Source organism: Caenorhabditis elegans, chromosome II, assembly GCF_000002985.6.
Source record: "Caenorhabditis elegans chromosome II".
NCBI lineage: Eukaryota > Metazoa > Nematoda > Chromadorea > Rhabditida > Rhabditidae > Caenorhabditis > Caenorhabditis elegans.
Window position 1 is genome coordinate 4,509,451 of NC_003280.10, and position 15,160 is coordinate 4,524,610.

General features: G+C 35.7%; 4 protein-coding genes and 1 non-coding gene across 7 annotated transcripts; 3 read left to right on the plus strand and 2 right to left on the minus strand.

The window, feature by feature from the left end:
- Positions 1–2,760: 2,760 nt before the first annotated feature.
- Positions 2,761–6,683, plus strand: cyp-23A1 (CYtochrome P450 family). Its single transcript, NM_062396.7, has 8 exons — positions 2,761–2,868; positions 3,205–3,334; positions 3,470–3,558; positions 3,724–3,817; positions 3,981–4,105; positions 4,547–4,983; positions 5,526–6,072; positions 6,495–6,683. The coding sequence occupies exons 1-8, from the start codon at positions 2,776–2,778 to the stop codon at positions 6,582–6,584; spliced, it is 1,605 nt and encodes a 534-aa protein (NP_494797.1). The 5' UTR covers positions 2,761–2,775; the 3' UTR covers positions 6,585–6,683.
- Positions 5,439–5,549, minus strand: B0304.10. The gene has a single exon (NR_050998.1). It is a non-coding gene; the product is annotated as an Unclassified non-coding RNA B0304.10 (non-coding RNA).
- A 2,440-nt stretch (positions 6,684–9,123) lies between the features above and the next one.
- Positions 9,124–13,076, plus strand: hlh-1 (Myoblast determination protein 1 homolog). Of its 3 annotated transcripts, NM_001381393.2 has the most exons (7): positions 9,124–9,225; positions 9,617–9,788; positions 11,499–11,776; positions 11,829–12,091; positions 12,141–12,246; positions 12,525–12,584; positions 12,902–13,073. In NM_001381393.2, the coding sequence occupies exons 2-7, from the start codon at positions 9,619–9,621 to the stop codon at positions 12,985–12,987; spliced, it is 963 nt and encodes a 320-aa protein (NP_001367340.1). In that variant the 5' UTR covers positions 9,124–9,225; positions 9,617–9,618; the 3' UTR covers positions 12,988–13,073. The 3 variants fall into 3 exon arrangements, with proteins under 3 accessions (NP_001367340.1, NP_001021893.1, NP_001021892.1); NM_001026722.5 differs by lacking the exon at positions 9,124–9,225 and having other exon boundaries at positions 9,613–9,788; positions 11,817–12,091; positions 12,141–12,268; NM_001026721.3 differs by lacking the exon at positions 9,124–9,225 and having other exon boundaries at positions 11,817–12,091; positions 12,902–13,076.
- Positions 13,011–13,772, minus strand: B0304.4 (uncharacterized protein). Its single transcript, NM_062398.8, has 4 exons — positions 13,625–13,772; positions 13,438–13,580; positions 13,295–13,392; positions 13,011–13,247 (listed from the first exon to the last, which is right to left on the minus strand). Exons 1-4 carry the CDS (start codon positions 13,682–13,684, stop codon positions 13,162–13,164), a joined length of 387 nt encoding a protein of 128 aa, NP_494799.1. The 5' UTR covers positions 13,685–13,772; the 3' UTR covers positions 13,011–13,161.
- A 399-nt stretch (positions 13,773–14,171) lies between these two features.
- On the plus strand, positions 14,172–15,139 carry B0304.2 (uncharacterized protein). The gene is made up of 4 exons (NM_062399.4): positions 14,172–14,253; positions 14,303–14,380; positions 14,430–14,853; positions 14,909–15,139. The coding sequence occupies exons 1-4, from the start codon at positions 14,194–14,196 to the stop codon at positions 15,001–15,003; spliced, it is 657 nt and encodes a 218-aa protein (NP_494800.1). The 5' UTR covers positions 14,172–14,193; the 3' UTR covers positions 15,004–15,139.
- Positions 15,140–15,160: the final 21 nt, after the last annotated feature.

Consider the following 15,160-nt stretch of genomic DNA (forward strand, 5'->3'; position numbering starts at 1 on the left):
CGTGAATTTTTCAGACATTTTTCTGAAAGTCCATAATTTGTAGTCTAGGTATAATAGTTATAAAGTTACTGTAGATTATGCCCGTACAATATGGAAAGAGTCACCGCAAAGCTAATCCGATTGACTGAACACAATCAGCAGAGAAATGGAAGTGTTACATTCAAGATGTACTATCACTATCAACATGAGCAAGGAGAAACACTAACCCTAACCTAACCAAACCTCCTAACCAAATTCCAGACATTTTTAATTCAAGAGCACGTCTGGTAGGTAAACAACCTGATGATTGTTGGTACCTCGATGATATTCTTCGTATCCCACGCGAAACTATCAAAGATAAATTTGGAAATGCAACTGTTTGGCATGGAAAAAGGTTTCGATTGATAAATCCAACTGGAAATCGACGAATTAATTTTAATATATTCTATACCAAGAGCTACCTGAAGAAGTTTTTCAGTGAGAGAGATTGTACACTGATGAAAGCTGGATTTTTATTGCACTTCAAAGATTTAATTAACTGATTTCAAGCTTATCATTGGATAATGTTTTTTGTATCATGTCCTTGTTACTTTTCCCATTTTTTTTGTCGAATTCCATATTGTTAAATTTCTCCAAACAATAAATAAATAATGCACGCGATCAAACTTATCGAGGAAACAATACATTCCAGCATACAAATGGTGACAGCTAGACGAAAATATTTCTTTTATTTTCTCATATTTTCCTCTGGCACGTAATCCGACGACCAGCAGATGATGGGAATGAATTTTAATAACTTTTGATGTATAACTGATCTGTTACAGATGAAAGAGGACGAAAGAAAAGCAAGCGGGGAGGATTTGGTTATGCACGAGTTGGCATTTGCTAATTTTATGCAGAAAAGTTTAGAACAGGTACATAGATCGCAATGAAATTTTTTTTTTAATTTTAAGGTTTTTTGCCTCCAATAGAATTTCACAGGCTCAATTAATTACGCCAATGAACCACACTGTGTAAACCGCCGCAACTCGCAAATAGTCGCCATTGCGAATTGTTTTCGGCAATTTGCCAGTTTGCCGATTTGCCGGAAGTTTTCAATTAGGCGGTTTGCCGGAAAATAATGTTTGCCGCCCACCCCTGCTCGGAATGTCGGAAGCTTATTTCTTCTTGTTCTCCAAATCTTGCAGCGATGCATCTTTGTGTATCCTTGTAGCATTCTAGAAACAAAAGGGGTTTCACAGTTCCCATAATCAATTATCCTCTCTTGAATTAAATCTCGATCTATGTACCTCCTTCATGTATTCTCGCGAGACCGTGACCCTTTCGAACTTTTTGTCACTCTCTCTCTCTCTCCCTACCTCTCTCTTTCCTTTCAATTCTTCCATTTTCTTTTCGTTCCACATTTTGGCTTATCTTGGTGTCCGTCATCCCTCACTTTCTTCACTGCGTCTCAATGTATATTCTACTATTAAAAGCACTATTCAACCGTACCTCACTCGATGACACAATTCTCTTCCCTCCTCCCACTTTCCATCTCGAAGAGATATTGGGGATGCTTGTCGCGCCGATAACCGATCGTACACCATTGGCGTGGCTTCTGAACCTTTATTTTCGCACATTTTGATTGTTAAAGATTTTGTTTTTTGTTTCGTAGGATCTGCCAACTTTTGAATGAAATTTCTTTTAAAATTCTAAAATCTTCAAAAATTTATGATTTTCGTTGTTAACTCGCCTTCAGAATTAATTTCAAGTTTCAAAGATACACTTTAATATTCTAGAAAACTACTTTTTAGAGATATTTTCAATTTGAAAACTATGGAACTTTTTCTTTTGAAAAATGTGTCCAAGACTCCCAAAATGTTTGTGTAAAACTCCCAAAAAATTTTTTAGACAATATTTTTAGGCTTCCAACTCAACGAACAAAAATGCACTGAAATAGTTTCAAATATCTATTTTATGGTTTCATAATAAAAATTTAAGAAAATTAAAAAAAAACGTTCTCTGTAATTCTGGAATTTTTACAATTTCTACAAACCCTAGCTCATTCAAAAGTTAGACAATTTAGAGAAAGCATAGGATTTTTTTGAATTTTTAAATTTTGAAAATTTCAGTTTTTAATACACATCTAGGCCTTACTTTAAAAAATTACAGACAGGCGTCAAGCCTTCCAGATAGTTCAGAAAATTTTTAAATTTTAGAAATTCTCAAAAAATTTGAGTAAAAATTTTTTAAAAAGTTATTTTTTGGAATACTTATATAAGTATTCTAAAACTTACTTCAAAAAAAATTCTTACTTCAAAAAAAAATTGAAAAATATTCCAATTATTTGAGAAATAATGAAATTACAGCATGTCTTCAAGTTTTTTAGAAACCCCAAAATATTCGAATTTTAGAAAATTTCCCAAATTTTTTCCAAAAACTTTGCCAGAAAATTTGATTTTTTTTTCAACACTCAACATTTGAAAACAATATACTATTTGATTTAGTGAATAGGAAAACCCGAAATTTTTGGAAATTATTTTTTTTAATCTGTTTCTTCCTTTTTCCTGGTCACATGCCAATCCAAAAAGCTCTTCTCGAACCTCCCTCCTCTTCTTTATAAATTAGCCAAACGTATCAATTTGTTCCATGTTTTCTGTATCCCAACCGGATCGTACTTTTACTTATTGATCCTTCTCGTAACTTGCTACATCTGCCTTCCACTTTTCCTTCATCCAATTCCTTCAAAATGTGTTTTTCTTTCTTCTTCATTTTTCAATAAGCCCGTACTTATTTTTGTAGGTGTTGTTTATGAAGATGCCGTCGTTAAGAAATGCAATTCTCCTCACCATTGCCACCACTTTTCTTTATTTTCGGATTATGAGAACACTCAACTTCGATAATTATATGGTGTGTTTTAGTGTTGGGGGATTTATTCAAATTAATTTATTTAAAAAAAAATAAAAAGTTAAAACAAATTGAAAATTGTTTTGACTTTGTCTTTTGTGGTATTTCGGAATTTTAGACTATTTTGAGTTTTTGAAAGATTTCATTTTAGCATCTGTGCTTTTAAAATTCAAATAGTATATGGGCATGTCTACATGCCTATCGCCTATTTCCTGCCTAGTCAGGTAAACTCCGGTGTTTGCTGCCTCATATGTAGGCATTGGTATCTTATAGGCCGGCAAGTATATTTGTGTCTATAATTTTTTTCCCCCATATCATAATTATGACAGCTTTTTGCAGGCAACGTACATCTATTTCCTCACTTGCATAACCCTGTATGCAATTTATGAGCTGAATTACAAGAGGAGAAGACTTCCAAATGGACCAGTACCATGGCTCGTGGCTGGAAATATGCCAAGTTTTATAAATGGTAATTTTTAAATAATTTTAAATTTCTAAAAAAATTTTGGCCACACATTGGTTCTCCAAGAATTCCCTTACTGCTCTAGAAATCCCAAATTTTGACTAAAAAATGTTTAAACTTAAATATAATTTTTGTTTCCAGTAAACAATGTGGACGTCCTATTCCAATCGTGGAAACAGCAATACGGAGGGATATTCACTGTTTGGATAGGCCCGATTCCATTGGTTATGGTGAGTCATTTCGAGAGATTTAAAAATCAGATAGTGAGAGATACAAGTGAAATTTTAAATAGAAAATTTAAATTTTCATGGAAAACTTAATTTTTTGTAAGAACAGAAAAATCCAGAGAGTTCGGAAAATTGAGGACATTTCTAATTTGCAGATATATTTTCCAGGTATCCGACTTACCAACAATCAAGAAATACTTCATCCAACACGCCGATTCATTTTCCAATCGTTGGCGTAACTTCGTCACTGATTCAATTATGGGTATGTTCCTTTAAAGCGATTAGTTTAATGACCACAAGAGGAAAAAATCCTAGAAAGGCGCGAAAAGTGTTATAATTGAGTGCAAGTTCCGCTTTTTGGAGACACTATTCATGTTATAACGCTTGACTGACTGGATGCTTTTCACCTTTTCTTCTCTTTTCAGAAGGCTCCAATGGAATTGTTCAAATCGATGGGAACAAATGGAGGGAGCAGAGAAGATTTGCATTACATACGTTGAGGGATTTTGGAGTTGGAAAACCTTTGATGGAGCAAATGATTACTCTTGAGGTATTTTTGGAGTTTCCGGAAATCGACAACAATTTTTTTGAAAAAGAAAATTAACAAAAAATATATTTAAAAAATTGGCATTAAATTTAAATTTTATTTTTTCGAAGCTTCCAATTTTCTAAAAAATTTGAATTGATTTCGTTTCTGAAAATTTGAAGCGAGGGCAATACTCAACATGCTGCCATAAATCCAAACGTTATCTTACAGTTTGCTGCCATTCCCAAAATGTTACTATTTTTCTAAAAATCTTGCATCTTTTTTTAAAACTTCGTCAGCTTATTTCTAGGTTTTCTTTACTAGTTCATTTTGTTTAAAAATTAGGAAAATATTTTTTTTTTTTTTTTAAATCTGTTTTTTGATAATTTTGTACTTTACTAGATATTTTCAAAGAATAGGATAATGAGCTATCAAAATAATTAAATTTTACCCCAAATTTTCCAGGTGACATCTCTCATGAACCATATGGAAAAATCATGCGGACTCGATGGCAAAGAGCTTCATCTCTGCCCCTCTATTGCCGTTTGCGTTGGAAATATCATAAATAACATGCTTTTCGGTCTCCGTTTCAACCAAGACAACTCCTACATGCACCGTCTCCACCAGCTCCTCGATGATCAATCACATACAGTTATGCAGCCTATAATGGGAGCATACATTGCATTTCCAGTCACTTCAAAAATTCCAATTATAAATGGAGAATGGAATCGATTGATGGGGATTAAGAATGAGTTGTTGGAATTTTTAGAAACACAAATTGAGGGGCATCGAATGAATTGGAAAGATGAAATGATTGAGCAAGAGCCAGAAGATTTGACATATGCATATATGATTGAAGTGGAGAAAAGGAAGAGAAATGGAGAAGATGTCGGATTTTTTGAGTGAGTTTTCAGGCATGCCTGCCTACCGCCTATTTGTATGCATACCTTAAAATTTTGACCTCTTGTCTTATTTTTTTAAATTAACAAAATACTATTTTCTGAAAAGGACGCAAATTTTGTTACTATTAGTAAATTTTCGGAAAAAAAAACATTTTCCTGATTTTTGTGACTATGGAAAATTGATATTTTCTGTTATTTTATTTTCTCCAAAAGAAAATAGAAATTTCGCCATAATTGCGAAAAAATGATTTTCCGGCACAATTGTTTGATTTTTTTAAATTTTCACTTAATATTTAAAAAAATTATCTGAAAAATCCAGAAAAACTCTTTTTGAAGAAAAAATTTCGAATTTCCCATTATTCTGCAAAAATTAAATTATAATCATTAACAATTTTCAAACTTTTAAATTTTATTTTCAGCCCAAATTTTTTGGAAAATTAATTTGAATTTCCCGCCAAATTTTTATTTTTGAAAATATTTGTTAGAGCTCTAAAGGGCAATCTTTGAAGGCCCACACAATACTTTAAATTCAAAATTTTCAGTGACCAACAACTAAAAATGCTGCTACTCGACCTATTCTTCGCTGGAATGGAAACTACCGTAACCACCCTGAAATGGGCTTTCCTTCTAATGGCTAAAAATCAAAAAGTACAGAAAAATGTTCAAGCTGAACTAGACAGTATTGGTCAGCCAATGATTGAAATTCAACATCGAACAAGGCTTCCGTATGTTCAAGCAACAATCAATGAAATTCAACGAATTGCAAATATTCTTCCAATAAATTTATTGAGAACTGTAGCAGAGGATATTGAAATCGATGGATATAATTTCAAAAAAGGAGATCTTATAATTCCTCAAATTTCAATTTTGATGAATGATCCTGAAATATTCGAAAATCCAGAAGAATTCAATCCATCGCGGTTTTTGGATGAAGATAATAATGTGAAAAAGATTGACGAATTTCTACCATTTTCAATTGGAAGGAGGCAATGTTTAGGAGAATCATTGGCTCGGGCAGAGTTGTACCTGGTTTTTGCAAATTTAATACAAAATTTCAATTTTGAAGTGGCGGATGATGTGACGACTGAGGTTTGTTTGAAACTTGGAAATCCAAATTTTTCAACTAGAATTTTCAAGTTTAAAATTTTTTATAGTTTTACACGACTAGGTACATTCAAAAAAATGTATTTCCTGGGGTACTGTAGAAGAACTGTAGGAGTACTCTAGGGTTACTGCATAGGAACGGTAAGGATACTGTAAGGGTACTCTAGGAGTTCTGAAGGAGTACGTCATTTATAGTGTTGGGTTAATGTAGGTGCTGGAAGGGTACTGTAGGGGTACGGAAGGGTACTGTAGGGGTACGGAAGGGTACTGTAGGGGTACGGAAGGGTACTGTAGGGGTAAATAATCTTAGGTGTTTTTCTATTGTTTAAAAATTAAGTGTTTGTTCCATTTAGTTTCTAAACTATTTTGCCAAAAAATATTCTCCTTTTCCAAATAAATTTTTTCAGCGAGTTCTCGGTCTAACAGTGTCTCCCGTTGAATATTCTTGTAAAATCACACGACGAGGTTTGGATCACAATCAGAATTCTGTGAAATAAGCGTTTTTTGGGATTCTGAATGATTTTTTTCTGTATATATTTTCATTTTCGATTAGTTAGTGTGTAATATGTGTTCTTCAATGAAGATTTTAATGCTTTAATTTTGTTTTGTAAACTTCGAATTTCCAAAATTTGAAATTCACAGTTTGGCAGTGGACTGGCGTAGATTTATATTTTTCTAGGCCATATAATATAGGTCGTGGTGAGACCCAACATTAGATTTTTTGCAATCAAAGTCCTGAAACTTTTCTTTATCTCTTTTCTGTTTAATTTCATTTTATCACCCAATTTTACGTGCTCCTCCGGAGACCGCCAAATTTATTGGAAAAGATACATGTTCTGGTGTCTCGGTCTTCTGCTGGTTTACAACGTGAATGTGCTCCTCCCGAAGAGTCTGCAAAATACCTGAACTCAAGTCTCCTCACATGATTTACGATACCTCCCGCATTCGGAGAGCCTATAGGGGGTGTCTGGCGAATGGGTGAGAAATGAGGGTGAAAAGGGGGTGTAAACTTGGAAAAGGAAAGAAGAAGACATATTTATGACAGTCCATGACTTTTTGACGGTCCGATGGTTTATGGCTATGGGGATGACAATGCGAACAACTGACGACAAAAATAAGGTGAGAAGAGATTTTTGAGAGATTTTTGGATGGGTGAGAAATCTGAGAAGACTTTATTCGAATTGTTCATATTTTTTAGAATTTTGTAAAAAATACTTCTGCTGTTAAAAATGGAAAACCTCTAGAGCTCTGTGGAAGCACAAAAATCAAGAAATCTCGCGTGAAAATAGTGAAAAATTTACTAACGTTGTGAACATATTCACACTTTGAAGATTTTCAGTGAATTGGCTTTAAAGGTTAGCTTTTATAACTTCAAAATGACTAAATATAAAAATACATCACTCCAAAAAATGTTAATTAAAAGATGTTTTAAACGTCTAACTTTAAATTATTTGTTTAATCAGAATTTGCAAAAAAATTAAATTTAGTATTTATTTAAATGTTTCTAAACACAACTGTTCATTTTCACGCTCTTATTTCAGGAAAATTTTTTCAAAACTGTAAAACAAAAACCATTTTTCACAGAATCTAAGGGTATCTGAAAGCTTAAAATAACTTCAGAAAGATATCAATTCCAGCTGTTTAGTACCTGAACTGTCTGTAAACGTTTCTTCTCGAATTATAGAAAATTTTCCACTTTTTCAAGTTCAGGTTTTCAAGAAACCCCACGATTTCCACTCATCGTTTCCAATGTCCAATTTCCCATCCAATTTGCCGCACTCTGACCCAATGACTTGTTCCTTTGCCAATCAATGCTACCTAATAAATTTAAAAGTTTAACACGCATCCAATTGACACACAGGTAACCGCCCTTTCTTCTTTTACATAATTCGGAAACTTCAAAGAGCCGAAGGTGTCGGTTGTAGCAGCAGCGGAGGAACGGATGCCAATTGCGCAACTCTCGGCTCAACTCTTTTAGTGCTCCGAGAGCAGGAAGAAGAATACTGTTGGGTTGTAATAAAGACGGATGTTTTTGTTCAGAGTAGATTAGCTCGTGTTTGATTGGATTTGACCGGATCAAGAGGGGAATGTCCTGGTGGAATTAAATTTTATTAGAATAAATTGTATTTGGTGTTTAAATTCGAATCAATAATATTTATGAGCTTTAATGAATAAGTGTTAGATTATATAATTCTATAATTTTTGAACAAGCAATTCAAAAAGAAAACAAATTTTAGTAACCTCCGAAATCAAGCTGGGTGGCCTCTAGAAGTTTTGAAAAAACTTTTTTTATATTCTGTTGGAGTTTTTTTAAGTTTTATAATTATAGGTTAATCTTTCTAATTTGTAAGCTTTTTCTTAACCAATTTTTTTTGTTAACATTTTTTTGGAATTATGCTATATGACCTATACCTAAAACAGTTTAAAAGTTTAAAAAAATTTTCTATATTTTTCACTTCGTATTGAACCTCCTGGGTACATATATTGACAGCACATATCTTGTTTGTCTCAGATTTTATCAAATAAGTTTAACAAGTAAACCATGCACCAAATATTTTTCTAGGTCTCTGTAGTTAGGAAATATTTAATAAAAATAAAAATAACCGAGATATGAGCCATCAAAGTAGATCAATTAAGGCACAGGAAAAAAGATCTGAATAAAATCGAAGTTCTTAAAAATATAAATCAAACAAAATTTTTTCCAGAATTTCAGCCGAGAATTTCCAGCCGATTTGTTTATATTTTCCACATCACTCCCCACACTTCTCTCACACAAACACGATAAAATCTTGAGAAGCAATTAGCGCCAATCAACTCAACACAAAAACGAAAAGCCAACGAAAAGCTAAAGCTATCATCGTTGTCGCGTCTATGAGCAACTCAATCGTTCATCATCCTCATCTTCAGAGTGCTCAAACCTACCGTAACCCGAATTGGGCGGAGCCAAAGGGTCCGAAACAGTGCACCAGGGCGGGGAGGGACCCTGAGAAACGAGAGGGAAGTGAGCAATTGTTGAAGTGTCAGTTGTGCTCATCGAGGTCCGATGAAGAGACGCGCCTGCTCACCTACACAACTGACTTCCCCCATATACCTTTTTCTAGAATTTCCTTTTTTAGATTTATACGGTCAGGTAAAAAGGTAGAGTTTTACAGTGTAGAAATTAGGAAATTGCTCAAAAAGCCGAGCAGAATGCATATAAGAAGTACCATAGCCCCAAAGATTCGATTTTCCAGGGTTCAATCAATTTTTGTACTTTGACAGCGTATATCTCAGTTTTCTTTGATTTTATCAAAAACTAGTCAACTGACAAAATACTTGAAAAGTATTCCTTTATATTTTGGTAGCTGACCATTGTTTGTTAAAATATAAGGGAATCGAAATGTCGGTTATCAAAGTAGAACCTAACCTAAATCGCTATATATGCTATTTTTCAAAAAAAAAAACACGTTTTACTTTGTCTCAACTTATTAATATTCTTTAATATTTTTTCTATTTCTACCATTTTCCAAATTTTCCAATAATTTTCCAGAAATGAACACGGAAACCTCAACTCAATCGGCGCCCAGTGACACCTACGACACCAGCATCTACTACAACTCGAGTCCACGTGTCACCGCAAATGACATCACCACACTGACAAGTTTCGCTGCGCCAGCTCCACAAGTTCTTGATTATGCCAATACGCAGTATGATATCTATAGGTGAGTGGATCTTAGATAGTTCTAGAGGAATGTTGGGGAGAAGCTCAAGCTCTCGTGGTTCGGGCTTCAAAAATTGGGAAATGACGAGTCACAGGCAGTAGAAACCTCGCGTGTACTTTTCAAACAATGAAGGGTTTATCTGCTACAATAAGTATATGTATTAAACCATAGTTCCAAAAAAAAAATAGACTCTTGTCTTACTTGCGGCATGCTAACTAGAAACCATCTAGAAAGTTACTACTCAAATTTCAAAAAAGCTCGTCAACAAAAATATAAGGGTATTACCCTGCCAAAAAAACTTTATCCTATCCTATAACCATAACTCTATGTACATACCACCACCTTGTCGTCTGTCACTAACTCCTTCCTATTGCTGACAAATAGGTTATAATGAGCACCAGATGAGGCTATTTGTTCTGTACAGGAGCCTGGCGGCTAGGCTTTTTGCATGCTATTGATTAATAGGGGAATGCGGGGATGGAAAAATCGAAGTAGTAGGGAAAGGGGAGAAGAGAATTTATGAAATGGGTCATGGGAATAGTAAAGGGAGGGGGGTGTTTACATTGTGCAAACTTGGGCCTTTTAATCCATTTTAGTTTATTTCCTTTTTCTTTTCAATTCTTGAAAAATTCGTAGACTGGGTTAACCCGTTGTAAACATAAATCGCTAATAGGAAACATTCTAATTTGAATTACTAGGATTGCAGTGTTTCAGAGAGAGATAAAACAAGAGTTATTTCAAGAAATGAAGAGATCTCAAAAATGAATTTGTTCAAGTAACAAGAGTAAAAAGCAGCGTAAGCTTCAGAGAGGCGACCTCCGGAAGCGAAATGACGGGTGAAATGAACTGCTGGCACCTGATATAGTTGCAGCAATTGCGCGCCAAACGCGCCGCAACTGACTTATCTCAGCTGCTCCTTGCGAGAGCACCAACTGTGCCGCCAACTGAAACAATTGTCGATTACGCTGAGAGCATCCTCGGAACTCCCGAACACATCTTGTTCTTCGAGTAAAGCACTCCTTTTCCTGTATATTAGAAAAGTTTCCTAGGTATCTGTACATCAAAGCTCATAGGATACCGTAATCTTCTAGCCTCCATCAACGTCTTAACGGCAATTTGATGGATTGTTCAGAAGGTAGCTTCTCGGGAAGCAAGAGAGAGAGAGTGTGGAGATCAGAGAGAGTGTTAGAGAGGCGCGGGTGGATTCTTTTACAAAGCAGACGACTGCTGTCGGGAGGATACGGCAGCAGAGGTGAATGATAGATCTCACGTTTCCTCTTTCTCGACGGGGCTCACTCTCACCTTTGAAATTGATAGAGTCTCTTATAGGTGGGATTAGTAGAGCAGATAGCGGTAAACACAAGGGAGAGGTTACTTTAAAGGTACGCGCTCGTTTTCTTAGTGGGTCTCGCCACGATCACAGACAGAATGGGTACTACAAGGTGGCTAAGGGCACAGGACATAGAAACTATTACATGGTTTCAATTAGAGCTCAAGAAGTTTGTGAAGCCATCGAAACAAGCCAACTCTACTATTTAGAAAATAATCTAAGGAATTGTGGCAGTTTTATGATTTTCTAGATTTTTTCTTTTTTGGATATCCCTTGAAATTTGAAATTTTCCCTCTGTCGCCAAACTTAGGCTTAAACCTACGCCTAAGCCTAAGCCTACTCCTGAGCCTATGTTGTACAAACTATTCTCCAATTTCCAGAAACCAGCCAGCTTACTACCTCCCGTCCTATGCTCCAACTGCACCTACCACTTTCTACTCGGATTTCGCCAATTTCAATGTGACCAGATCTCAAGATTTCGCATCAGTTCCAGCCGTGGCCAACTCGTCAGACGTGAAGCCAATCATTATCAAACAGGAAAAGAGCACACCAAATGCCACAGAGCTCATAATTCAGAGCCGAGTCGACAGTCAACATGAGGACACTACAACGTCTACTGCTGGCGGAGCCGGTGTCGGTGGACCGCGGAGAACCAAATGTGAGAGATTTTTAGAATTATTAGACCCTCAAATTTGCAGTCGTTCTTTCAGTGGACAGACGGAAGGCGGCAACAATGCGTGAGAGACGGCGTCTTCGGAAAGTCAACGAAGCTTTTGAAGTTGTGAAGCAAAGAACGTGTCCGAATCCGAATCAACGTCTTCCTAAAGTCGAGATTCTCAGATCAGCAATTGATTATATCAATAATCTAGAAAGAATGCTGCAACAAGCCGGAAAAATGACAAAGATTATGGAGCAGAACCAGCATTTGCAGATGACACAGCAGATTAATGGAGCTCCACCTCACGATTATGTGGTTCGTTTTTTTTTTTCAAATATCGTTTAAACAATGATAATGTTTCCAGACTTCCTCTCACTTTGCATCGAGCTCTTACAATCCAGAAAATATGTTTGACGATGATGATTTGACGGATTCGGACGACGATAGAGATCATCATAAGCTCGGGAACGGTGAGCTCCTTCTTAAAACTAAGTTAGTAGTTTCTATTTTTGTTTTTATTTTAGTGAAATTTGAAATGTTCCGTTTTCAATGTGAAAACGCGCTCCATGGCGTATTTAAAACGCTCCGCCCCCGAACCATGGGTCTCGTTAGGTATTAGGGGGCAAAACCGGAAATTTAATCGTTGCCAATTGGCTATGGAGCGCGTTTGCACGTCGATTTCAAAATCGATTTTCTGCGTCCCAATAATAATATTTCTTGAAAACCCAATTCAATTTGCTAATTTCAGCGGTCGATCTGCGTCGGCGAAACTCTTTGGACAGATTGTCGCGGATCGTTGCGAGCATTCGTGAGTTTTTCCCCTATTACGGGAGTACAAAATTCTGAGAATGCGTACTGCGCAACATATTTGACGCGCAAAATATTTCGTATCGAAAACTACAGTAATTCGTTTATTGGCTACTGTGCGTGTTGATTTACGGGCATGAAAAAAAATCGAGCTCCGTAAATCGACACAAGCGCTAGCTACAGTAGTCCCTTGACAAATTACTGTAGTTTTCGCTACGAAATATTTTGTGCAATACGCATTCTCATAGTCAGAATTTTGTGCTCCCCAAATATTTTACAAATATCTAATAAGCATTAAATTATTATTATTTATTTCAGCCAACGAGGAAGCAATGACCGACGAACAACTCCTCCAACCAGCAAATGATGTGATTGATGGGGAGAAAAAACTTGAGATGCTCTGAATAATTTGCTCAATTTTTAATTCATTTCACTTCCTTAATTATTTATTAAAATTGAATATTGAATTCTTATAAAGTCAGAATAATCGAAAATTTGCGAAAATTCAAGTACAAATAAGCTTGCATAAAATAGGTTATTACAATAATTTTGGGTTAGGTTTTTGTGCGGGTAATATTCTAGAATTGCCTCTTCTTCAGCTGGCGCTCCAGATTTTGAATCTCGTATTCTATCATAGCGACCTTGTGGCACCTTTCTTGCTTTTCTGTAAATTAAAAATTAAATTTGGTTGAAAAATTTCCAGTTCCCTACCCAAGTCTTCGTTCTTCACTTTTTCCTTCCCAGTGTTGAGTGATAAGCTGGCACTGATGTTGCAACTGAGCGATACTTCGGGGAACTTTTTGAGGCATCTGAAATTTAGAATATTGGAAAATAAAACAAAAAATTTTAATTACTTTGACACAAAGTTCACTCGACCGATTGCAGCACTGCAGACTCGATTTTTGATATCCGCGTTAGCCCAAAAACGAGAAATCGATGATCCCAAAAATGATGACGGCTGGGCAATGCACCTCGACCAGATATTCAACAGTTTTCCCTGAAAAATTAATATTTTAATTTAAAATTCAACTAAGAACGCACCTTTTGCACATTTCCAGAAGATTTTTCCAGCGGTAGGCTAGATGGATTCGAGCTGTCCATCGTTTTGAACCATTTCAAGTTGAACTTTGAAGCTGATGTTGCGAAGGAACAGAAAAATCTGCAAAAAAATAAATAATTTTAATTGTTTAAAAAAAACAATAAAACTTGTCGTAAAATCAAATGCGGTGTCCGCAATTCTCACTGCATACCGTAGTCACAATCAAAATCAGAAAAAGAATGAAACGGTAATCAAATAAATTAAGCAAATATTTAGAAACACATTTAAAACTTTAAAAAAAATTGGTTCTAAAAATAATAAAACTTATTTTAAAATTAAATTTAAAATGTTCTTTTGCTTGAAAACCGCTAATTTCGACAAAAATAATTCAAGGCGCATCACTTTATCTTACTGCGCAGGTATCGACGCGAAGGATCTACAGTACCCTAGCCTCTAAAGATCTTTTAATTTCAATTTTTTTTGCTTTTTCTCCTGATTTTTCTCCTGATTTTTAACCGATTTTTTGTTAAATAAATTGAACATTTTCAGTTAATTTTCGTATATTGGTTATATGTCGAGTCAGCAGCAAGAATCGGAGGCGTCCGGCTACAACACGTCGGCTTCCAGTGAGGTATTTTATCATATTTCTAAAAATGAATATAAATTAATTATTATTGCAGTTTGGAAGTCTCGAAGACTCGCACCAATTTGTGAGCCCAGTCACCAGACACGCGTCGAAAAGAAGAGCCGTTGAAAATGTAGTTTTTTTCTGAAAAAACCGTGAATTTAATTTTTTGTTAATTTTAGGTGGATCACTTGGACGAGTTGATGAAATCATCGATGGTTTTGTCGCCAGAAAAGCGACTCCGTTTGAATACATCAAACGACTCGAATCTTGTGAGAAACACGGCTAGATCGCCTGATTCTTCTATGAATGGAAGGCCTCAAACAAGACGATCGACCTCCAGTGACATTGAAATTTCTCCACGTGTTCGCGCAATGCGCTCGACTTCCGGAAGCTCAATGGATCTTGTCAGAACCGTCTCCTCGTTCTGCACCGATTCCATTTCCCCGAAATTCTTCACAAATCACGGATCGACGACAAGAAAACGCACAGAGAATGGATCAATTTATTCAAGACACCGTCTCGGAGCCACATTTTCTCCATTGGTTGCCGGCGCGAAAAGAAAGATGGCAACGCCATCGCAAAGTCTTAAAAGACAAGAGAAACGTATGTTTTATCTATTTGGCTAATTGTTTTATCGTTTTTAAAAAAGTAATTTCAGAATCGCCATTGGAATCGAGACACGGCGGACTTCGCAGCCGAGGCACTCCACAGAGGAAACTTTTGCTCTGCGATCGTCTGAAGGTGCTGAACTAAAGCGCTCACAATTTCCCACATCTCACATTCCTGAAACATGCCCGCTAACTCATTTCTTTTGTAATGCTCGATGTCTGTTCTTTTTTATCCATCTCATAGTTAATTTTTAAGTTTAAGTTATGAACCCGTTTTGTTTAATATTTTCAGAAAAACATGG